Raw genomic sequence first — 25,317 nt, 5'->3', positions numbered from 1 at the left:
AAAATTTTTAACTTTATTTTTTTCTTATTCTAATTTTTTAACTTTTCCTCTTTTAATATTTTTAACTAGTTTATCTTAACAATACCTTTCTAAAAAAATATTTTTAAACCTTCATTATAACTTTCTAAAAAATTTGTTTTAGACCTCCATTATTATATTCATATTTTATCCTTCATTGTATCTAACTTTTATTTTTTGTACACATATAGGGTTTTTTCCTTCTAAAAAATTTTGGGATACAATTTCTTCTAGTAGATCAAAATGAAACCTAAATCTAGCACAGGGCTTTGATCTAGTCTCTGGCCTGAGCAAATTCTCTTCACTTTAGATTTCTTTCTTTTTCCAACCAATATATCTTACCAATTCCTTTTTTAGAATTTTTTTAAAAAATTTTCATCTTTAGAGTCATATTCCATCCCTTCATCATGTTTACCCTTACTTTCATATATATATAAGTATTTCTTTCTTTAAAATTTTGGGAGGCAGTTCCTTCTAAGAGACCAAAATACACCCAAAATCAAGTGGGTGGCTCTGTTCTATTCACCAGTCGTGTGTGTGTGTGTGTGTGTGTGTGTATGTGTGTGTGTGTGTGTGTATGTGTATATATATATTTTTAATTTAAAAAAAATTTCCTTTTACCCCCTTTCTTCTCCCCCTGATTTGGGGTCTCTTCTGATTTGGTTACAGTACATTTTTCTGGGGTCTTTGCCATCCTTTTAGTATTTTATACTCTCGTTCATATATTCTTATCTGGATAAAATGACAAGGCCAAAAAACTCAACACAAAAAAAGAACAAGAGATAATACTGATGGCTAGGCACCCAATCAATATAGACATTGGTAATATGTCAGATCTAGAGTTCAAAACCATTGCTTATCAAGGTGCTAGCAGGGCTCAAAAAAAGGCATGGAAGATATTAGAGAAACCCTCTCTGGAGGAAATAAAAGCCCTTTCTGGAGAAATAAAAGAACTAAAATCTAACCAAGCTGAAATTTAAAAAGCTATTAATGAGGTGCAATAAAAAAAAAAAAAAAAAAAAAAAAAAAAAAGGAGGCTCTTACTGCTAGGATAAATGAGGGAGAAGAGAGAGTTAGTGATATAGAAGACCAAATGATGGAGAATAAGAAGCTGAGCAAAAGAGAGACAAACAACTACTGGACCATGAGAGGAGAATTCAAGAGATAAGTGATACCATAAGATGAAACAATATTAGAATAATTGGGATTCCATAAGAAGAAGAAAGAGAGAGAGGTGCAGAAGGTATATTGGAGCAAATTACTGTAGAAAATTTCTTAATATGGCAAAGGAACAAGCATGCAAATTCGGGAGACACAGGGAGCCCCCTGCTCAAAATCAATGAAAATAGGTCCAAACCCCATCATCTAATGGTAAAACTTAGAAGTCTTAATGACAGAGAGAAAATCCTGAAAGCAGCTTGGGACAAGAAGTCTGTAACATAAAATGGTAAAAATATTAGATTGGCAGCAGACTTATCCAGAGACCAGGCAGGCCAGAAAGAACTGGCATAATATATTCAGAGCACTAAATGAGAAAAACATGCAGCCAAGAATACTATATCCAGCTAGGCTATCATTTAAAATAGAAGGAGAGATAAAAAGCTTCCAGGACAAACAAAAACTAAAAGAATTTGTAAACATCAAACCAGCCCTACAGGAAATATTGAAAGGGGTCCTCTAAGCAAAGAGAGAGCCTAAAAGTAGTAGATCAGAATGGAACAGAGACAATATACAGTTAACAGTCACCTTACAGGCGATACAATGGCACTAAATTCATATCTCTCAAGAGTTACCCTGAATGTAAATGGACTAAATGCCCCAATCAAAAGACACAGGGTATCAGAATGGATAAAAAAACAAAACTCATCCATATGCTGTCTACAAGAAAATCATTTTAGACATAAAGACACCTCCAGATTTAGAATGAGAAGGTGGGAAAACAATTTACCATGCTAATGGGCATGAAAAGAAAGCTGGGGTGGCAATCCTTATATCAGATAAGTTAGATTTCAAGCCAAAGACTATAAGAGATGAGGAAGGGCACTAAACCATACTCAAAGGGTCTCTTAAGCAAGAAGATCTAAAAAATTTAAATATCTATTTCCCTAATGTGGGAGCAGCCAACTATATAAACCAATTAATAACAAAATCAAAGAAACACATCGACAATAATACAATAATAGTAGTGGACTTTAACACCTCCCCTCACTGAAATGGACAGATCATCCAAGCAAAAGATCAACAAGGAAATAAAGGCCTTAAATGATACACTGGACCAGATGGATAACACAGATATATTCCGAACATTCCATCCCAAAGCAACAGAATGCACATTCTTCTTTAGTGCACATGGAACATTCTCCACAATAGATCACATCCTGGGTCACAAATCATGTCTTAACTGGTACCAAATGATTGGTATCATTCCCTGCATATTTTCAGACCACAATGCTCTGAAGCTAGAACTCAATCACAAGAGGAAACTTGGAAAGGACCTAAATACACGGAGGCTAAAGAACATTCTACTAAAGAGTAAATGGCTCAACCAGGAAATTAAAGATGAATTGAAAAAATTCATGGAAACAAATGATAATGAAAATACAACCATTCAAAATCTTTGGGACACAGCAAAGGCAGTCCAGAAAGGAAAGTATACAGCAATACAAACAAGCCTTTCTCAAGAAACAAGAAAGGTCTCAAATACACAACCTAACCCTACACTTAAAGGAGCTGGAGAAAGAACAGCAAAGAAAGCCTAAACCCAGCAGGAGAAGAGAAAAAAGAAAGATCAGAGCAGAAATCAATGAAAATTGAAACCAAAAAAACAGTAGAACATATCAACAAAACTAGGAGCTTGTTCTTTGAAAGAATTGATAGGATTGATAAACCCCTGGCCAGATTTATCAAAAAGAGAGAGAAAGGACCCAAATAAATAAAATCAAGAATGAAATAGGAGAGATCACAATCAACACCAAAGAAATACAAACAATTTTAAGAACATATTATGAGCAACTATACGTCAGCAAATTTGAGAATCTGGAAGAAATGGATGCATTCCTAGAGACATAAAAACTACCAAAACTGATCCAGGAAGAAATAGAAAGCCTGAAAAGACCCATAACCAGTACGACCCACCAATTGCACTATGGGGTATTTACCCTAAAGATACAAATGTAGTCATTCGAAGGGGCACATGCACCCGAATGTTTATAGCAGCAACATCCACAATAGCCAAACTATGGAAAGAACCTAGATGTCCATCAACAGATGAATGGATAAAGAAGGTGTGGTATATATATATATATACAATGGAATACTATGCAGCCATCAAAAGAAATGAAATCTTGCCATTTGCAATGACTTGGATGGAACTAGAGGGCATTATGCTGAGCAAAATAGGTCAATCAGAGAAAGACAATTATCATATGATCTCCCTGATATGAGGAATTTGAAAGATAGAGTGGGGGTTTTGGGGGGTAGGGAAGGAAAAAATGAAACAAGATGGGATCGGGAGGGAGATAAACCCTAAGAGACTCTTAATCTCACAAAATAAACTGAGGGTTGCTGTGGGGAGGGGGTATGGAGTGGGTGGTTGGGTTATGGGAATTGGGGAAGGTATGTGCTATGGTGAGTGCTGTGAAGTATATACACCTGGCAATTCACAGACCTGGACACCTGGGGCAAAGAATACATTATATGTTAATTAAAAAAATAGAAATTTTCAAATGATGGCTAAATACATGATCAGAACTACTACCAATAATGGTTTTCTGTATTTCTAATAATCTGAATTTCTAATATGATGAACAGCTGCCCAAGTAAGACATATGCTTTTTTTCTACAAATGGAAACTAGACTAGATAAGTGAAAATGACTTAAACAACCAAAATGCTTATCTTCTTTGGTAGGTATAGCTCAACCAAAGCTTTTACTTACTTGAGTTTATACTTTTATCTTTCTTTAGACGGCTATACAAACATGATAGACATAAAAATGGCATAAAGCTACTCTTTTGCTGATAAAACAAACAAAAAAAAACAAAGCCAAAAACCCCCCCAAATAAAACTCATATGCCCATCAGTCAAATAATGTCATTCCTTTATGCTCTTCTTATTAATGACAGGAATATACCTATGTCACCAAGCTAATAATCCCAAAGAAAACTAAATTACACACTGTTGGCCTGGCTGTTGAATTTTGCTTTACCTATATTATTAGTTGAAGAGTACCAGAGAGATAGCAAACTCCAAGAAGAGTTATAAACCAAACAATATAATTTTCAAGCAGCAATTGGTTAAGTGATTCTGTTACTCAATCTATCACAACTGCCTGAAGTCAGTCTCCTTTAAATTTACCCCACAGCAGGCTCAGATTTTGCAATTACCCTTCTACATACTGGGAATTTGCTGGATCCTGTGGACAACGACAAAGGCATCAGACAGCCCCACCTTCACTGGGTGATTGGTCGAACTTATCTGTGTGACCAAGACAGGAATCTGGAAAAGAAAAAGCAGATTTCTATGTGTTAGATTTGAATTTCATTTAGGGGTGGGGGCGGGGAGTGTGATCATCCTATTTACTGGATAAAAGTAGGTGATGGAGATGAAGGACCAGGGAGAGAGTGAGCGGGAAATATCAGAGAAGAAAGGCAGACAATAGCAAAACATAACATCTGTTTAGTGCTTTATATGAGCTAAAGTGACAAGAGAGTTCCTGGTCTTATAGACAGCTGCTTGAGGATGAAAGTAAGTAGATTCTCAGGGAAAGTAACTGATGCCGAATGCCAAATCTCATCGCACATATAGGCGCACCACGAATACATTCAGTGCTGGCTGTCATTTCAGGAATTGAGACTCTTCTTGTATCATTTGCTTTCCTGAAATACTTTATATTACTTTTCATGGCTTTTAAAAAAAAATCCTTGTTTACAAGGGGCCTTATACATCCAATGCCTAGAGAAAGACAAATAGGTACACAGCTAAATATATATTTAACAAACCACTGTTGATTAATACATAGTGAAACTTGGCAAGCGTTGATGGATGCTGAACTTCACTATTCTGATTCAAACCTATATGGAAAACTTGTGAATTATTATGGGTCATCTCAAGGTCACATTCCCTAATTTAAACCTCAGTGGAACCCAAATCTGAATATGACAGACATTTTTAACATTTACAGTTTTAAAAAAATTAAAACATTCAGAATATATGAAATAGTTACAAATGAGACAAAGTCTTAAAGCCAATTTTTCTAGATTTAGAAAAGAATCAATGGAGATATGATTACTATCTTCATTACCAGTTTTATAGACATAAAAATGGGCATGAAACCATCTGTAATAAATAATGGGCCAAGAAACAACAAGGGAAGGATAAATGTACCAAAAATCTTAAGATGGAATAAGCAGACCATGGGCATCTGTGGATAATTCATTTAAGACCATATTTGATCAGACCTTGTTGTACAAAACATAATAAACAGCACAGAAATGAGAAGCCAGGAGAATAACTTGGACAGAAGTTATAATAAGGTCTGTACTACTCATTTTTGTCCATGACATGATGAAATTGTAAAAGGGCTATTTTGTTGATATTAACCAATTAGGAGGAAATTTTAATGTATCTGAAATTTATGGAATTATCTCCAAACAAGTAAAAGTAAGACAAAATTTTCTCTTTATGTACTAAATTAGTCTGTTCTTAAACAATGTTACAGTATTGCCAATTTTATGTCAGTATGTCCAGTTCTTAACCAGCATTGAGAATATTCTGATGGGGTACCTGGGTGGGTCAGACAGTTAAGTGTTCAGTTCTTGATTTGGCTTGGGTCATGATCTCAGGGTTGTGAAACTGAGCTCTGAAACTGGCTCACAGTCAGTGTGAAGTCTGCTTGTACCTCTCCCTCCTTCCCCTCTTCTCTCACTCTCTTTCTCTCTCTAAAATAAATAAATAAAAATAAATACACTTTTTTAAAGAAGTAATCTGGTATTTGGACAGAAGAAACCAAACAAAACCAACATTTCTGTCCCTAAAGGTTCATTTGCTAAATGAAACTCTGACATACTTTATTTAGTGATTACTAAGCCATACTCAGTAATATACGTAACTCCTTTTCTTAGTGGACATTATATATTACCCAGTTTTATACACAATGTTGAGGAAAAAGTGCTAATATAAGTGTAATTTATATTTAAGACAGACTTATAGGGCTGCCTGGGTGGCTTAATTGGTTAAGTGACTGCCTCTGGCTGGGGTCATGATCTCAGGGTCCTGGGATCCAGCCCCCCAGCAGGCTCCCTGCTCAGTGGGGCCACTGCTTCCCTCCTCCTTCTGCCTCTCCCCACCTACTGGTGCTTTTTTTTCTCTCTATCTCAAATAAAAATCTTTTTAAAAAGACAAACATATAATTAAAGAAGAAAAGATAAAAATTAGAAAAAAACCATAGACGATATTTCCAGTTCCAGTTATATTTTGTATATCCTAATAACCACTAAGTCACAATTGCTAAGTAGCATTATGTAGACATGCCTGATCAGGATTAAGTATGAAATCTTTGCTAGCTTGTATTCGTCACTTGCTTTCATTCTCCAACATCTGTGACTGCAATTTCCCTCTGCAAGATGAGATATATTTTACCAGATAATTCTGTGGTAAGTGATTGTATTTCTTCTTTTCCCATACTCAAAGTGGAACTTGAGTTTGTATTGCTATCAGTTGGAAAATACTATTATACTACCACAAATATTATATTTTTATACAAGGGCTTGTTTCTAGGGTCACATGTTTGGGTTCCCGAGATCTCCTAGTACCTTATGCTTTCCCTGCTTTACACATTTTCTATTCTACCATTTTAGTCTTTCTTCCTTATCTCTTTCCTCAACTAGCTACGTTCCACTTCGATTTCCTTTGCTCGATCTCCTTCTATCCTTTCACTCCCTTCCTTCATATTTTGTCTGTGAGTCAAACCCTCTCCTCCTGTGCTTTTTATCTGTGGTGAACTGATTGTACTAATGGCCTCCATCAATGGCCTCCTTGTATCTATACCCTTTGCCTTGTCACTTTTGGTCCCTTCTCACTTGGACTCTGGCTCAGTAACACAGCAAAAGATGATGACAGCAAACGTGAAGCAAAAGAGAAGATTGAAAATGTACTTGCACACTTCCACCTCTTTTCTGGGACCCTGGCCAGTTCTATGATGATATATGCTGTTGGTCTGCTGTAAATATGAGAGAGGCACATGGAGGAATGTTTCCTTTGAGCAGAGGTCATCTTTGACCAGGTAGCCTCTAACCAATCCACCAGCTAACAGCTGGCACATGAATGAGACTGTTGAGATGAGCAAAGTCCAAACCAGATCAGTAAAACTGCCAAGGTGATCCATAGGTATCTTGTGAGAAATAAGAAATGGAGTTGTTTTAAGAAACTACATTTTGGGGTCATTTGTTACACAGTAATACTAAGCAATACATTTTCTATTCAAGATCCAATAGCAAATAGCTCTGGGTATTTCTACATAAATAGGTTCAGGGAATCAGATAAATACCTTCTGTACTTCTAGGTACAATTAAACTTGAAAGATGAGAATGTTCCAGTGGAAAAGTTTCATTTTCTGCATTTTATTTTCACTCTTCTGTATCTCTTTATTTCCTAGTTTATGCTTTTTCTTCTGGATTCCAAAAAAATCAAGACCAATGTGTCTAAGTTACCTAGATTTAGACTCATTAACCTAAGGAAAATCCATCCTTATCGAAATGGGTAGCATAACAAGGTAGGGTAGTTTTCTGTCATTGAAAACATCCTAAATTGGCCAGCCCTTCAGGAAGATAGTTGTAGATGACCTGGAAAGATGCTTTCAAGCCTCAGTTTGATGGCTTCACTCTATAGAATGATTTTGACTTTTCCAAGCTTCAACAAGTAAATTGTTAAGTAGGGTGAAATACTCTACCTGTAAAGACAACTGAGGTAGGTAGAAATCATCCTCTGCTCCTAAGAGAAACATTTTAACTCACTGCCAGTTTTCTAGTTATACCTATTCATAGGGCAGTAACTTCTGAGTGCTGTGTCTGACAAACCACTACTACCATAAACATTTCTATTATGCATCTTAATAGAATGTGGAAATATAAAGTAGAAGTAGATTTCTGAGAATATTATTTACTATACAAAAATAATTTTCCCTGGTGCCTGGGTGGCTCAGTTGGTTGAGTGACTGCTTTCAGCTCAGGTCGTGATCCCGGACTTCCAGGATCGAGTCCTGCATCGGGCTCCCAGCTCCTTGAGGAGTCTGCTTCTACCTCTGACCTTCTCCTCTCTCATGCTCTCTCTCACTCATTCTCTCTCAAATAAATGAATAAAATCTTTAAAAAAATTATTTTTCCTAAAAGGCATATACACTGTACATGCTCTTTGATAAGCCAGAATTCATTCACTCATTTATTAGATATTAGCTAAATATTTTATGTATTACTGTAGGGATTATAGAAGAGACTAGAACAAACACCCTGCTATCCCTGAGTGTATATTCTATAGGGCAGAGATTGACATAAAAACAAGTGAATGTAAAAAACTAGAGTATCCTAAGAAAGTGTTAAGGAGGAAGCTAAAGTGTGGTAAAGAGAGAGAAGGGGATTGGGCCTTCCTTAAAAGAAGGAGTCACAGAAAGTTTCTGTGATGAGATGACTTTTCTGTAGTCATGGGCTTGCCATGTGGATATTTGAGGAAAACTCTGAGTAGAAGGATCAGTACAGGCAAAGGTTTTGACTTAATTGTTTTTGGTGTCTTTCAGAATTAAAAGGTTATCACTGGAGAAGGAGGAATTACTAAGATTGTCAAAGGAGATGAGCGGTGGTAGAGGTAGATCATAGGGAGCATGCATTCCCACAAGCTATGGCAATGACTGAGGTGTATTTCATGTTGTAGAGTGAAGGTTTAGAGGATTTTGAACAGAGGAAGGATGTTCTTTTACATCTGAAAAAGACCAATCACCCTGGCTTCTGTGTGATCATGACTGTAGGGGGTAAGGGGAGATGCAGAAGCTCGTTAAGAAGGTATCACAGTTTTCTGGAAAAGAGATGGGTGGCTTGGACTACACTAGAGTGCTGCATGTAGGAGATGGAAGTGATGGAAAGATGGATTCCAGATGAATTGTGAAAGCACTGCTATGAAGCCAGGTCATGGATTTGAGGAGGGTGTGAGAAAGAGGAGAGCCAATGATGTCACCATAGCCTTGGTCTGAGTAGAAGAAAGAATGGTGTTGAGGTCTTCATTGGGGTCACTGTGTTGTACACCTGGGAGGTGCTTTCAGACTGCAGGCCATGAGAAAGGAGTTTTCTGTCCATGAGAAGAGGCCACCTGGGCAGCACTGGAGAAGAGTACTGAGATATCCAGAGATGGACAGGTGAGAAGCAGAAGATTTGGAAAAGGATGATTTTATGGCAATACCACTGGCCTCAAATGTTTTTCTTTATACTTTTACAGAGTTCGTGAATACAAATACAGATTTTCTAAAACTGGGGTCTTTTTTAATATATTTTATTAAATATTAAAAGAAAATGTGCAAGAAGCTCTTGGTTCCCTACATTTTCCAAGAAGGCACCAAGCCATTTATGAAACAATTGCACATAAGGTTTTGAAAACACTATTTTTGACAAGTGAATTAAATGCTTCATATGGTAAAAGATTAATGAGGAAAAGATGAACAATTCCAAGTTTTCTCATAGATTTCTTTCAGAAATAGTCTGTCTCTTTCCACCTGAGATAGTCATATATCCTTTTTACCTTGCTTTTTTGGACTGTAATCTTTTTATTTCCAGACATCAAAGGCATGGGGCTGTTCTCTAAAAGGATCATTCATCCGCTCACTTACTGTGGGTAAGGAATCGGGCTGTGTCAGCTCTCTGTGAGCAAGTCAGACCAGTCTGCAGGATTCCATGTGAGTATTTAATTTAGGGACCATTAGGATGAATCAGGAGGACTGTTAAAAGTCACATTGAACTTGAATTACTTTAACTAATAGCAACAGAGCAATTGTGTGTGTGTGGTGTATCTGTATAAAACCATCTAGAATTATAGTCAGTATCACACAAATTAGCATAAGAGAGGGTCTGATCTTTCATTAGCATAAAAAAGTCACCTATTCTATAGAAGACTCTCTATGTACAAGGATATGAAGTACTCAAGTCAGAGAAGCTAGGGCCAATGATGATGTCCAGGCACTCTAAAAATTTTGCTTTTTGGGAAGAAGTATTTTTTTTTTATCCTTTCTACAAATTTCCAGTCATACTCAAAATATTTCCTAAATGGGGTGCCTGGATGGCTCAGTCATTAAGCGTCTGCCTTAGGCTTGGCTCATGATCCCAGGGTCCTGGGACGGAGCCCCACATGGGGCTCCCTGCTTGGTGGGAAGCCTGCTTCTCCCTCTCCCACTCCCTCTGCTTGTGTTCCCTTTCTCGCTGTGTCTTTATCAAATAAATAATAAAATCTTAAAAAAATATATTTCCTAAGTTACTTCCTAGGGTTTTCAGGAAGCCATTCTGAAATAGTACCAACTCTAAACTATAGAAGCTTTCTTTTTTTTTTTTTTAAGAATAAAAGAAATGTACCTTCATTATTTTCAAGTGCCTCTAATAGCTGCCTTTTTATGTTTGAAGCAAAGCTGAATTTTCACTCAGCTTCTGTATGATTTGTATTGAATCATAAATTTCTGATAATGACTTTTACAATTACATTCATTCCACAGGATAGTTATAGCAAAGGAACATTAACATCAGCTGAAATATGCTTCCATTTCAGCTTACACAAGCATTTATAAATTCTTATTTTTTAGGTGTTTTAATTTTCGTTCCATTTTGCAGGACACAGAAAAGTGTATTATTTAAGTAAGTATAAATTTTTCTATAAGTGATGTAAGAAGCAAATGAAGTATATAGACACAGAAAGGAGCTGCAATAAGCAGATGAAATTAAGACAGGAAAAAAATATTAGGGATAGGCCAAGGTAGGGCAGAGCACACTGGTCTGCAGGGGAAGGTTCAGAGACAAAAGCTGTTGTCTTCTTCCATGCTGTGGTGTCATTCTCCAGGACACAGGGGCCCAACACGACCCATAAAACGTGAAGTTTTACCTCTGTCTCTAAAACAGTTAGGGAGGTAACAGCATGCTGCTTCAATCAGAGGTAATGGGGTTTTATTTTCATCTCTCTTCTGCATGGCAATCCTCACCAAAACATTCATTAGTTTCCATTACGGACCCAGCTATCTATCTAATAGGCGGTACAGCATCTCAGCAAGGGCTTGATTGCGTAGTGTGCCTTCCAAAGTAGGAATCACATGCCTATCACTGGAGAAGAATTACCCTAAACTCATTTTTGTTCACCCGCTAATTAGCAACATGGCGTCAAGCAGGTTAACATATATACACTGAAGAAAACCGAAGGCTTACTATTTTGCCCATTCTCACCTGCATTCAGCCTTTAACTTTCTACCTCATCACCTTTAAATGTCAGATCTGGCTTCTCTGTTACTCAGTAGGGCATCCAATTATAATGAGTCACGCTTTTCTTTATTATGATCAAAACAACACATAAAGTCCTCAGTATTAGTGTTTGGTTGTCTGAAAACTGCCTTTCGAACAGAAAGGCTTTCAATTAAATTTGACAATATAAAAATCCACTTGCTTTCCTGCATATTGTTAACATTTTGCACAACTATTTTAGTCTTTTTTTAGCTTACAGTTACTGAACTCCTTTCATATGCCAGGTATTGAGCACTTGGGTATGAAAGCAAAGGAGAGCCATAAGCCAGAGATATGTTCTTTTTTGGTTGTTTTTAATTTAATTTTTTTTTCAGTGTTCCAAAATTCATTGTTTATGCACCACACCCATGCTTCATGCAATCCATGCCCTCCATAATACCCACCACCAGGCTCACCCAACCCCTTGCCCCTCCCCCCTCCAAAACCCTCAGTTTGTTTCTCAGAGTTAGAGATATGTTCTGAACAGCCCTCTCTCCCCCATCTCCATAATCACAGCCTATAGAGAATCTGGAAGCAGAATAACAACATACGGCTAATAAGTAAGGACAGCCCCTCTATTAAACAAGGAGTTTCAAGCTGAATCCTTATATAAACTAGTGCTGGCCTGGGGTAAGAACAAAGAAACTGCCGTGGGAGAGACTGCAGGGAACATAACTTAAGTCCACTTCCCAGTGAACTATTGTTACATAGAAATGCAGAGCAAGTGATCGAGGGCTTCTGATTTTTCAAGGGGGCAATACAAAACTGTATTCTTATTTAAAACCCTCTGATATCTAAATGTGTTGGCAACATGTCCATTTTGCAAACACACACTCACGCATGCACACACACACACAATCACTGTGAGCTCTGATTTAAAGAGTGCCCCAAATGAACTAATAACTAGAGTTGGAGCTTCATATAAAATAAGACACTGAGGCAGACGACTGTCTGAAGAAGGCTGTGCAGCGGAGCTCAAGACAGTAAAGCCATGCTGGGAACTCTATCTGAGTTTACAGGTAGATGAGGGAGCTTGCCTACATGTGGCCTGGGAATAAAACACAAGAGGAAAAGAGTGGGGATTGGGAAACTACTTAGAAAGACGAGAGGAATGCACAGTCCTTTCTCCTCAAGGAGAGACAAAAGAGCTCTAGGGCCATGGAGCGTGAGAGCAGGAGGATAGGATGTGGCTTGATATCAGCAAGAGCAACCTCCCAGTGACCTCTCAGGGATGAAAGCGAGGAAGCCTTCAAGGAGAAAATGCACCACAAAGATGAAATACATTCACCAAGAAAACAACAGCTAGGGCCAGGGCCCGCATTACAGTAAGTTTCTGTTTCCGTTTTCTTTTTTTAAAGATTTACTTATTTATTTGAAAGGGAGAGAAGAAAGAGAGAGAGAGCATGCACATAAGTTGGTGAGGGAGAGAGAGAATCTTCAAGCAGAGTTCCCACTAAGCGTGGAGTCCAATGTGAGGCTCAATCTCAGGACCCTGAAATCACGACCTAAGCCAAAATCAAGAGTTGTATGCTTAACCTACTAAGCCACCAGATGCCCCCAAATTTCTCCTTTTAAAACTGTTTTTTCTAGGTAGATCCTGTTATTGGAGCATTATAAAGAGAAAGTGGTTCAATTTGTCATTTCCTACACTGTGAAAAGTAAAAAGAAATTAAAACATCAGGAGCTTTTATATGTGATATAACTAAAAAAAGTATACCCACAAATGCAAATGAATTAGATTCTAAATAAAGGTATGTAGATATCATTTTATATTTCATGTATTTAAAAATATGGACAACACGATAATGTAAAATCATCTATGTCTACATCTTTAGAATGATTTCTTAAGAGTTTATAATCAGCATTTTATGTCATCTAAGTTTTCTCAACCTTGAATCATAAATTTATTAAATAAATGTTATTTGAATATAAATATATAATGTACAGGTATATATCTCAAACATATATGTGTATATATATGTAATTCTAGTAATTCTACTGGCACAGCTATAAAGTTTTTTGGATGCATATGTATTATATAAACTCATGTCCAACGTTCTCACACACAGAGCAGTACCCATAAAGGCAAAAAACTTCATTTCAATGGCAAATGTTTCACTGCTCAGTTCTTTTGGGTTTCTAGTATTCTCTGGAATTATTTTTTTCCATAAATTCTACAAGCTCAGCAAGTGTTCATCTTTCAGTACTTACAGGATGATTACCATGAATGAAGACTCATTACAGTTTAAATAAGAGAAATAGTCTTACAAGAAATTTTCAAAATGTATTAAGGGTGCCATTTAAACCTACACCCAATTGGCTATGGTGATTTATTAACTATGCATTCTTCCACAGAAACAGTGGAAGTTAGTAGATGTTACAGTGGATGTTACACTAAGGTACATTAAGTTTAAATACTTAAATGATAAAATAGGTTAGAAAGTGATTTTACTTAATAAACAATAAAGTTCTTCTATACTGATCTCCTCTAAGATTTGCTAAAGTATACAGTCAGGTATTCAACTAAGAAAATGGATAGAATAGGCTGACTCACAGGTAGGGTATACATTTTCTATGATTTCCCCCTGCTGCCATATAGAAGGATTATATGACTTTTTTTCAATTGCACTGTCTGAAATTGATGACTACCCTATCCCTCCCATGAGCTGGTTAAAAGAAAATAACCATATTTGCAAGAGAAACAAAAAGAATCACATTCTCCCCTAGTTTGTATCTAAAGTACCATTAAATTCAAAATACACGAGGAGAAATAATGTGATAAATTCAAAATAAAAAAGAGAAACACAAATCCGAGGAAATGTAACTTCTGAAATATTATGGTATACTACAAAAGACAGCATCAGAATTGTAAGAAATCTGATTTCAAACTCCTAATGTTTTTGGAATGAAATCTATGATTAGGTAGATACCTTGTTACATTATCAATGGTCCCAATTTTTAGGTCTGTATCTATCATAATCAAGCAAACAAGCATCATTATTCAATAGTAACTAAAAACAGTATAAAGAATATGGGCTCTAGGTCACAGCTGGTTATTAACAGAATAGGAAATGGGAATGGCGATTTTCCAAATTCTAATTGTTTAAGAAAGGGTGCATGTTTTATTTTTTATTTTATTTTATTTTTTTAAACTACATACAACCTCTTTTCATTTTTTTAAAATATTAATAAAACAGGAGAACCTGGGTGGCTCAGTCGTTAAGCATGTGCCTTTGGCTCAGGACATGATCCCTAGGTCCTGAGATCTAGCCCTGCATCAGGCTCCCTGCTCAGTGGGAAGCCTGCTTCTCTCTCTTGCACTCCCCTGCTTGTATTCCAGCTCCTGCTGTCTCTCTCTTTGTCAAATAAATAAATAAATAAATAAATAAATAAATAAAATCTTTAAAAAAGAGATTAGTAAAATAAATAAAATAAATGTTATGGAAAGGCAAATCATTTTTTCCTGTGCTCTCAAGAGGGTTATAGCATAATAATGACTAGCCTGGAAAGACTGTCCAAGATATTGAAGTGAGTGAAGCAGTTCAGTCATTTCTGTTTTTTTTTTTGTAAGATTTATTTATTTATTTGGGGGGGGTACACTAGAGGAGGGGGAGGTGTAAAGGGAGAAGGAGAGAGAAATTTAAACAGACTTCTCGCTGAGCATGGTGCCTGACACAAGGCTCAACAGGGGGCTCAATCTCATGACCTGGAGATCAGGATCTAGAGATCATGACCTGGGCCAAAACCCAGTCAGATCCTTAACTGACTGTACGTACCATCAAGGTACCCTCAGTTTAGTTATTTCTTGAAAAGGAAGTTGAGAGGGAGGCAGTACAGTACAGTGATTAGGTCTACAGGCTTTGGAGTTATATTCCCTTGGATGAATCTTTGTTTAATAATTTGAGAAAGTTACTGAACCGCTCTGGGTGTTTCAGTTCCTCTCTCTATAAATGATAAAAGCAACTACCTCTTGTGTATGTGTGTGTGTGTGTGTGTGTGTGTGTGTGTGTGTGAATTATATGAGATAAATTTTTTAAAAAGATTTTGTTTATTTATTTGACAGACAGAGATCACAAGTAGGTAGAGAGGCAGGCAGAGAGAGAGAGAGGAGGAATATGAGATACATTTTAAGCACTTAGGTCACTGCCTGGCATGTATGAAGAGTTCAATAAATGTTAGATCGTATCAAATTAGGAGATGGTTATTAAAAGTGAATGGGACTTCTGGCTATGGCAGACAAACTTGTAAAAGACCATTTCTCCTACTGAGATCAAGCAGGAAGACAAATAACATATGGAAAGCACCTGTTGAAGGCATCAGGTGGCCATCAAAGAGCAAAGACTTGAAAAGCCAAGATTCCAGAGAAAGGAAATCACAGAAGTGAATGCAATACCACCTTCCTATCAATGCATCTGGCAATTTACAAGCAAGATTTAGAGACTGAGAAACTGAACAGAACTTCAGATGTGAAGCTGAGGAAAACACAGGGGTTGAGAGCCATTAAGGCAAAAGGTCCTGTAGTAAAACCCAGGCCTGGGTGGAGGTTCCTGAAGGACTACTTTCTAAGAGTAAGTGCTAACCAGAAATACACCAGTCTTTATAAGAACTGATGCTCAACTTTGAATGAGCTTAGCCCTGGCAGTATTAAATAATCTGTTCTATCCTACCTGCCAAACAGAAAAAGCAAACAGTCATTGGAGGAAGAAAGCATCATCCACAAAATCAAAGTATCTTTTTAGTGGTTGTAAACAATGCCCAACATTGGAGCAAAAATTATCTGGCATGCAAGGAGATGGGACCAGTGGATGAAAATCTAGAGGAAAAGCCAAAAATAAAAAAGACATGATAGAAAGAGACCCACAGGAAACCTAGATATTACTTATCAGCCATAAACTTCAAAGGAACTATTATTATTATATTAAGGAAATAGAGGGCAAGATGGTTAATTTTATCAGATAATTAAAATTGATGCCCAAAACACAAATGGATACTGTGAAACTGAAAAATGCATTAAAGTGAACAGTTGATAATCTGACAGAAAATTAAGAAAAAGACAATCTGCTTTTTGGGTTTTCACTTCACCCCAAGTAAATGGTGTCTTTGAAGTGAGCTAAAATAAACAGCTGTGTAACAATGGGGAACTATAACTTAGAATAGAATTTTAAATCTTTAGTTCAATAATACAGAGGTACAACCTCAGGAGAGGTAACTTATTTATTTAAAGGAATCCAAATCTCCACTGTTACTCTTACCAGTATGGCTAGAAGAACACTGGGATTTTGATGGGGGAGCACTTAATGACCCAAAGAAATCTGTATTCACTCCTATTTTAAACAGCAGTAGTACCCTCTTACTTCAATCCTATTATAAGCAAAATTGTTATAAGTGCAAATGTATGTTCTAATTTTGACCATTATTGATCTAGTTTGTACTGTAAACAATTATACCATTGGAAAAATGACTATATGAGGAACATGGCAGAGTTGAAGGTCATCTGAGTGGTTAGTATGGGCAGATGGCATGTTAAGAGTTAATAAAAGAAACATAATTATCCACTGGAATACATCACTAGAGGGAAATAAAAATGAAATTTGTGTCAGTAAGTTTATTCAATGCATTACTAATTTTACTCTACAATAAAAACAAGTGCTTTGTTGGTAGTTTCTGCATACATCGGATTTTTTTCTTCTCACTCACATAAAATAAAATAAAACAAAACTGGAATTAGCCAGTTAGGAGAAACTTAGTACAGAAAGAATTATACTTAGTTCCCTATCTGTAATGTTGGTTCTGCAAATTTAACCTGGACAGGAACACAAAATTATGCTCTTTATTAAGTCCTTATGATTTCACTAGCTCTGTAACTCAACTAGGAATACTTCTAACTGTATGAGATTGTAATTGTGTCATTTATTGGAGTCAGATAGAAAGATTATTAAACACCAAACATTAGCCAATATTTATTAAAAATAGGAATATATTTTGAATTGTTATACATAATCTTCTTGGGAAAGAAAAAAATAATGTTGAGGTACCTTGGCATCACCAAATTAGAGCCTTTAGTCCTGGATTTGTCCTTAACTAACTCTGCAACCTCAAGCATGTTATTTAACCTTTCTGATGCAGTCTGCTTAGCTATAAAATAAAGATAATTTTGCATGATCTAATTCCATAATTAAGCTATACACATTTATTAAATACCTTCAGCACCAGTGCCTTTATGAATATTAAGAATATATAATATTGCTGAAGAATAGAAAACTATATTGTATGTGAAAGCACCTTGTGAAGGATAATATATTATGCAAACAACTAACTATTTTATGCTATTTTGATCATAAATGTTTTCTAGAAATGTCAGAAACATCTAGTTTTCTTCTCAAGTGCAAGGGAGCCCTTACTGTGGCAAATTTTACAAATAGAAATTTACATCAGCAAAATAAAATGTATGACAATTATTGGAAAAAATTAAGGTATAATATGAAATAAAAAGTTGCTTTCTAACCAGAATAAAGAAAGAACAATAAGGCCAACAATAAAGCGATGACTTCTTTAGAACTCTGAGTTCAGAAGGACTAGTGTTCAATAGGATAATAGTCTGGAAATACAAAGAAAGTGTTAAAATTGCCTATCAGTATAATATTACCCATGACAAAACAAGAAAATCAGAGTGGAAAATTTTTCTTTGATTACAATAAAGAAACAAAAAACATTTTAGAAATACCAAGTCCACTACAAAGAAGGAATAGAAAAAATGAACTGTTACTCTGCAATGTGACACATCCATGGAGAATAGTATAAATAAAGATGATGATTTTTATAATCAAGACTAGAAAAGAGACCACAATAATAAAAAAAAAATCTGTTTGGAAAAAGCCTACAGTTAGTGAGATTTAAGACCCTAGGCTTACTGACTCTACTTCTTTCCAGAAACTTTGCCACTGCTCATTGAAATAGTTGATATTTAACATTCTATAACAATACTCTGCAGTCTTAGGATTATACTAGATTATTATGAAAACTAGAAATGAATGAGTCCCTTTGAGCTATATTCTCCAAGCTTGCAAGTAAGGGAATACAAGAATATGAAGGGCTATGATATTAAACCAAAAACCATTAAACCAGCTGTGGATAAGAAGCACCAAGCAGATCACATTCTATGATTCTATATTATATTCTATTTATATTATTACCCCAAGTAAAAATGATCAATACCACATGGAAGAATTCTCCAAAGGAATGGAAATATTTGAAATGATTATAAGATTTCCAAAAGCTGACCTACTTAACTGAAATAAAACTATCCCTCACCCTATAGAAAAGATGTATTTCAGAAAATTTGACCAAAGTGAATAATTTTTAAATTTTCAACATACTTTTACTAGGCAAGGATGCATTTTTTTTTAAAGATTTTATTTATTTATTTGACAGAGAGAAATCACAAGTAGGTAGAGAGGCAGGCAGAGAGAGAGAGGAGGAAGCAGGCTCCCTGCTGAGCAGAGAGCCCGATGCGGGACTCGATCCCAGGACCCTGAGATCATGACCTGAGCCGAAGGCAGCGGCTTAACCACTGAGCCACCCAGGCGCCCAAGGATGCATTTGTTAACAAAAAATAACCCTTCAAATGATATACTGAGTCTGTATTATTATAAATACCCATTAACCCATGGGTTAAAATACTTAGCAACTGTCTAAAATATCACATCTACTGTTCCTAGAATATTATTCTTTTATTCTTTCTTTTTCTGAAATTTTTTTCTTATATTTATTTTGTTCCCCTAAAGTTTAGGTTGTCTAATAGACTGTGATTATATTGTCAATAGACTTTCTAAGCTAAACATGTTATTATTCTAATTTAGACATTCTGTAAATTTAAGGCAATGATTTAGTAAACGTCCATTCTTTGCTTTGTGAATTTGGTAAAATGAAACAAACCATAAGTTTAAATTCCATTCTTATTTCTGTCACTTAGAATGCTAATTAATTTTGCCTAGAGGGTTGAAATATACACTGGCCAAAGGGATTGTGGGTCCTAACATGCCTTCAGTATTGGGTCATGGAGCCACATAAGTTTTCATGTATAATAATACTTTTGGAGTTAGAATCAAAACATGTCATGGAAATTGAAAGGAAAAAGAAACAAAAATAAATATAATCAGATGTAGGAGAGAAGTTCCTCCAAGTTGGAAATACTTTTTCTTAGAGATATTTCATTATAATACCATCAGAATATAATTTCATAATTCTATGAAATTCACTAATCATAACACCAATGATATCCAGAATACAAAACAAAATCCAAAGAATTAACTTTGGAAGGAATGAATGAGGAATGAATCTCAGTGCTATGTATCATATTCTGAATTAATTAATCAGTGCTACCTAGTAGATTAAAAATTTTTTTGTATGAAGCAAAAGAAACCAAGACATGAGAAAGCGATTTGAGGTTCACGATTATAAAATGTCCCTTTCTTGACACTTGGAGAAAAAGATAGAAGTCAAGATCAAGGGGAAAGGACATCATCAATACATTACTTACTTCTTTGTATCCAAAGATGATGCGTCCATCCATGAGGAGGGTTGCCTGGAATGTGAAGCTTCCCAGGTTGTAATTATCCTGGAGATGTACATGGTCCCACTGGACAACAAGTGCTGTGCCTATAAACCCCATTGAAACAGAAGAAATGCATTGATAAATATATATCAATCAATTCTGGTGACAGACTTCACAAAACCATGGATATAGTCTTCAAATCTAATAGTTGTGCTTCTTAAATTTTACATGGTTAATTGGAATTCATTACTGAAATAGTTTTTGGGATATTTTTAAACAATTGAGTATTCTCTAAATATTTAGTAAAACCTAATCTCATAGTGAGGTTAATATTGAGCCCAGTATGAGGGAATTTTGCCTTAGGAAGTCCATTAATGTTAATGGGTACTGTCTGCTTAAATTTCTATGAGCCACTTTCAAAATGCAACCCAAGTGGATTGAATGAACTTCAAATACATTTGACAAATGCTGAGAAAGAAAGGGACACATCCAGGAAAGCTAGAATCACTTATAAAAGACCTGAAAATGTTTCTTCGATACTTAGAATTATACACTTCCATGCTGAAAAAAATTCCTTCAGCACTAATGGGAATTTTCTTCTCTAGTACATAATACTGCATTTCTGTCTTTGTAGTATTGCTTCAAGGAGGTTGCAAGGCAGCTTAAAGGGCCCCAAGTAAAGATTTCTGAAGCCCCCTTGAGGTACATTGGGAGGGATGAATCTCAGTGCTATGTATCATATTCTGATGGGTCAATCAGCCAGAGTCAACTATAAAACTATTAACATGAAATGTGAAGTGAAATAGCTTAATAGCCACCGATGAGAAATCACAGTTTTGTTTTAAATGACACTGTTTATTTTCAATTTTTTTCCCAAAAGAAAAAAAAAATGAGCAGCTAAGACTTTAGCTTAGCTCTAAGTATTGGATTTTTTGGTTGGTTAAAAAAAAAATCATGTTTACATTCTGTAAAAATGTTTTACAGAAATGAAAAGTATTTTACAGAAATTGAAATTCACAGAACTAAAAGAGATAAACTTATCTCACAGGTCAGTAAACATCTGATTGAAAAGGAAAAAAGAACCAAGATTGTATGACAGAGAGCTTCTGGGTTAGTGAACATGTGGAATTGATGGGAGAGTAGTGTGCTCCATACCTCTTCCCACGTGCCTTGCTCTATGGGCTTCTTCCATCTGACTGCTCATAACTTAATCCCTGTATTTGATTGATGTAAAACAGAATACTGTCTGCACTGTGTTTTTGAGTTCAACATAATGCTGAAAGCTTTTGACCAAGATGTGACACAGGAGGCTTCTGAATTTCCCTCCTCCCATGGACACACCCAGTGTACACACAGAACTACACACAGAGCAATTTCTTCCAAGAGAAATCTAAAAACTAGCTGGGTAACTACTGTAATTTAGGCAACTGAGAAAATACCCACATTGAAACTGCATATATCTAGGTACTGTGATCCTCTCTGGAGCCCAAAAGAGCCAGCGGGCACCTCCCCCACCTTCTTCTTTTTGCTCACTCTGACAATAAAAACAGGTAACCAACATCCTTCTGGAAAGGAGCTTGCACATGTCTGGCACCCAGCTTTGGTTGCTGTCATCCAAGAGACAGCCCCCCAGATCACCTGGTTCTGATAGACAACTGGATTTCCATTTACAAGTCCCATAGGACTCCAGCAGACAAAGAAACAACAGGTATGTGCATGAGTACTTGCCATGGCTAGGCTTCCAGGGCTCAGCAGAGAGAGAGCAGACAAAAATGCCCATCATGCCCTGGAAGGGTGTGACTACATACTTTATAAGCTGTAGCATGCAGGTCTGGCTTTTAGTCCATTTAGCTGTTGACTATTGTCCTCCCTAGGACCCAAAAGAGTTGATGAGCACTTCCCTCACCATCTCTCTCTGGCTAACTTCAATAATAAAACCAAGCTGCCAGTATCTACCTTGAAAGAGCTTGTCCACACATCTAGTGCCCTAGTTTTTACAGTTTAGCCATCCAGGATTTAGGCAGCCAAATCACCTTGCTCTGATAGAGGATTGTATTTACAAGTCCTAGAGGATTTTAGCAAATAAGCAGTTTCTAAATGGGTGAAGGAGCACCTCCTTACAGCTAGTAGAGAGACCAGGCAAAAATGCCTATCTCCCAGTATCCCCCCGGAAGAAGTTTGACTGCATACTTTCTTAGTTGCTGCCTGAGGGTCTGGCTCCAGATCAACCCCACGTGTAGGTGTTGACTATGAGCATTCCCTTTGAAACACTGATGGATCTTGGCACAGTCTCAACCACAGGGAACCTCTAAGAACAAACACTATGATTATCAGGGATAATCATAGAGATTTGAGAGACAACCAGGAGGTTGGGCTGTGCTTATTGATGCAGTTTGTGTCCTACATAAGCCACTCTGACAGGACTAGAGGACATGGGTATTTTATCTTATGTGCAGAAACTAACAGAGTCAAGAAAATGAAAACAAACAAACAAACAAACAGAAACCCCAAAACAGAAAACAAACAAACAAACAAAACCCAAAAAACAACAGGGAAATATGTTCCAAACAAAAGAACAAGATAAATCTCCAGAAACCTACCTTAATGAAACACAAGTAAGTTAATTTACCTACATGAGTTCAAAATAAAGTCATAAAGATGCTCACCGAGGTTACAAAAGCAATATATAAATGAAGTGAGAATTTCAACAAAGAAATAGAAAATCATTAAAAAAGTACTAAACACAAATCAGATGAAGAATGCAATAATGATGTGAAAATTTTAATAGAGTGGTTCAACAAGAGTCTAGATGAAGTAGAAGAAAGGAACAATGCACATGAAGACAAGGTGGTGCAATTCATCTAATCAGAAAACAAAAAGAAAAGAGTGAAGATATCTTGAGGAATATATGGGACACCATCAAGTGGACTGATGTTCATAACTTAGGAATCCAAGGAGGAGAAGAGAGAAAGAAAGGGGAAGAAAGCTTGTTCAAAGAAATAATGACTGAAAACTTCCCTAACCTGGAGAAATAAACAGATATCCAGATATAGGAAGCCCCAAAATACCAAATAAATTGAATCAGGGAGGCTACCATTTAGACACACTATAATTAAATTATCAGAAGTTGAAAACAAAGAATCTTAAAAGCAGCAAGAGGAAAGCAACTGATTGCTTACAAAGGAACCCCCCATAAGAAAACGAGAAGATTTTTCAGCAGAAAACTTGCAGGCCAGAAAGAGTATGAGGAGATATTCAAGGTGCTGATAGAAAGGAAAAAACCATCAACCAAGAGTACTCTACCAAAAAGAGCTGTCCTTCAGAAATGGCAAAGAAATGGAGTTTTCCAAACAAAAACTGAAGGAGTTCATCACAACTAGACTAGCTTTATAAGAAATACTAAAGGGTGGTCTTTGAGCTGAAATGAAAGGATACAAAGAAGTAAAAGGAATTATATGAAAATACAAAACTTACTAGGGCAAAGGCAAATAGAAAGTTAATTCAGAATACTCTAATATTGCAACAGTGATGGATAAATCACTTATAACTCATGCATAAAGCTTAAAAGACAAAAGATATAAAATAACTATAATAATTTGTTAATGGATATACAATATAAAAAGTTGTAAACTCTGCCATCAAAAACATAAAATGTGGGATGCCTGGGTGGCTTGGTTGGTTGGACAACTGCCTTCGGCTCAGGTCATGATCCTGGAGTCCCAGGATCAAGTCTCACATCAGGCTCCCAGCTCCATGGGGAGTCTGCTTCTCCCTCTGACCTTCTCCTCGCTTATGCTCTCTCTCACTGTCTCTCAAATAAAATCTTTAAAAACAAAACAAAACAAAAACCCAAAAAACAAACATAAAATGTTGGGGCACCTTGGTGCCTCAGTGGTTGGGTGTCTACCTTTGGCACATCATGATCCTGTGGTCCTGGGACTGAGCCTCACATTTGGGGGAGAGGGGTCCCTGCTCAGTGGGGAGTCTGCTTCTCCCTCAGCCCCTCCCCACAGTGCTCACACACACACTCTCTCTCTCTCAAATAAATTGTAAAAAAATCTTCAAAAAACCCCATAAAATGCAGTGGACGTTATAATAAAATATAGAGCTATTGTATGAGTTTGAGTTAGTTATGAATGGCTTAAAAGAGATTGTATAAACATAAGATGTTTTATATAAGTCTCATAGTAACCACAAAGCAAAAACGTATAGTAGAGGGGGGAGGAGTCAAGATGGCGGAGAAGTAGCAAGCTGAGACTGCTTCAGCTAGCCGGAGATCAGCTAGATAGCTTATCTAAAGATTGCAAACACCTGAAAATCCATCGGCAGACCGAAGAGAAGAAGAACAGCAATTCTGGAAACAGAAAAACAACCACTTTCTGAAAAGTAGGACCGGCGGAGAAGTGAATCCAAAGCGACGGGAAGATAGACCCCGGGGGGAGGGGCCGGCTCCCGGCAAGCGGCGGAGCAACCGCGCACAAAATCAGGACTTTTAAAAGTCTGTTCCGCTGAGGGACATCGCTCCAGAGGCTAAACCGGGGCGAAGCCCACGCGGGGTCAGCGTGGCCTCAGGTCCCGCAGGGTCACAGAAGGATCAGGGGTGTCTGAGTGTCGCAGAGCTTGCTGGTATTGGAACGGGAAAGCCGGCTACAGAAACAGAGCCGACAGTAAGCTCGCAGCTCGGTGTTACCTTGAACCGATCGCAGGCTCGGTGAGCTCGGAGCGCGGCCGGAGGTCAGGCAGACGGGAGTAACTGGGCGCTGTTCTCTGAGGGCGCACTGAGGAGTGGGGCCCTGGGCTCTCGAGTCCTCCGGGCCGGAGACCAGGAGGCCGCCATTTGTGTTCCCGTCCTCCGGAACTCTACGGAAAGCGCTCAGGGAACAAAAGCTCCTGAAAGCAAACCCGAGCGGATTACTCACCCCGGCCTCGGGTAAGGGAGGTGTAATTCCGCCTGGGGCAAAGACACTTGAGAATCACTACAACAGGCCCCTCCCCCAGAAGATCAACAAGAAATCCAGCCGAGACCAAGTTCACCTACCAAGGAGTGCGGTTTCAAAACCAAGGAGAGCAGCAGAATTCCAGAGGAGGAGAAAGCCAAGCACGGAACTCATGGCTTTTTTCCTGTGATTTTTTTTTAGTCTTGCAGTTAATTTAATTTTTTCTTTTTCATTTTTTTTTTCTTTTTCTTCTCGCCTTCGGGTAAAATTTTTTTTTTTTAACTGTTACCTTTTTC

The 25,317-nt window shown here is 37.0% G+C and overlaps 1 protein-coding gene across 3 annotated transcripts in view; it reads right to left on the bottom strand.

Moving 5' to 3' along the window:
* PLXDC2 (plexin domain containing 2) overlaps positions 1-25,317 on the bottom strand; it is a 490,615-nt gene that overhangs the window by 144,486 nt on the left and 320,812 nt on the right. For all 3 annotated transcript variants that reach the window (XM_082742067.1, XM_082742069.1, XM_082742068.1), the window contains 2 exons: positions 20,070-20,188; positions 4,415-4,514 (listed from right to left, as the gene is read on the bottom strand). In XM_082742067.1, coding sequence (XP_082598193.1) covers positions 4,415-4,514; positions 20,070-20,188 — 219 coding nt within the window. The remainder of the gene's footprint in view (positions 1-4,414; positions 4,515-20,069; positions 20,189-25,317) is intronic.

The sequence above is a fragment of the Mustela nivalis genome (genome assembly GCF_964662115.1).
Source record: "Mustela nivalis genome assembly, chromosome: 7".
Lineage (NCBI taxonomy): Eukaryota > Metazoa > Chordata > Mammalia > Carnivora > Mustelidae > Mustela > Mustela nivalis.
This window is presented reverse-complemented; position numbering and strand designations above follow the sequence as displayed.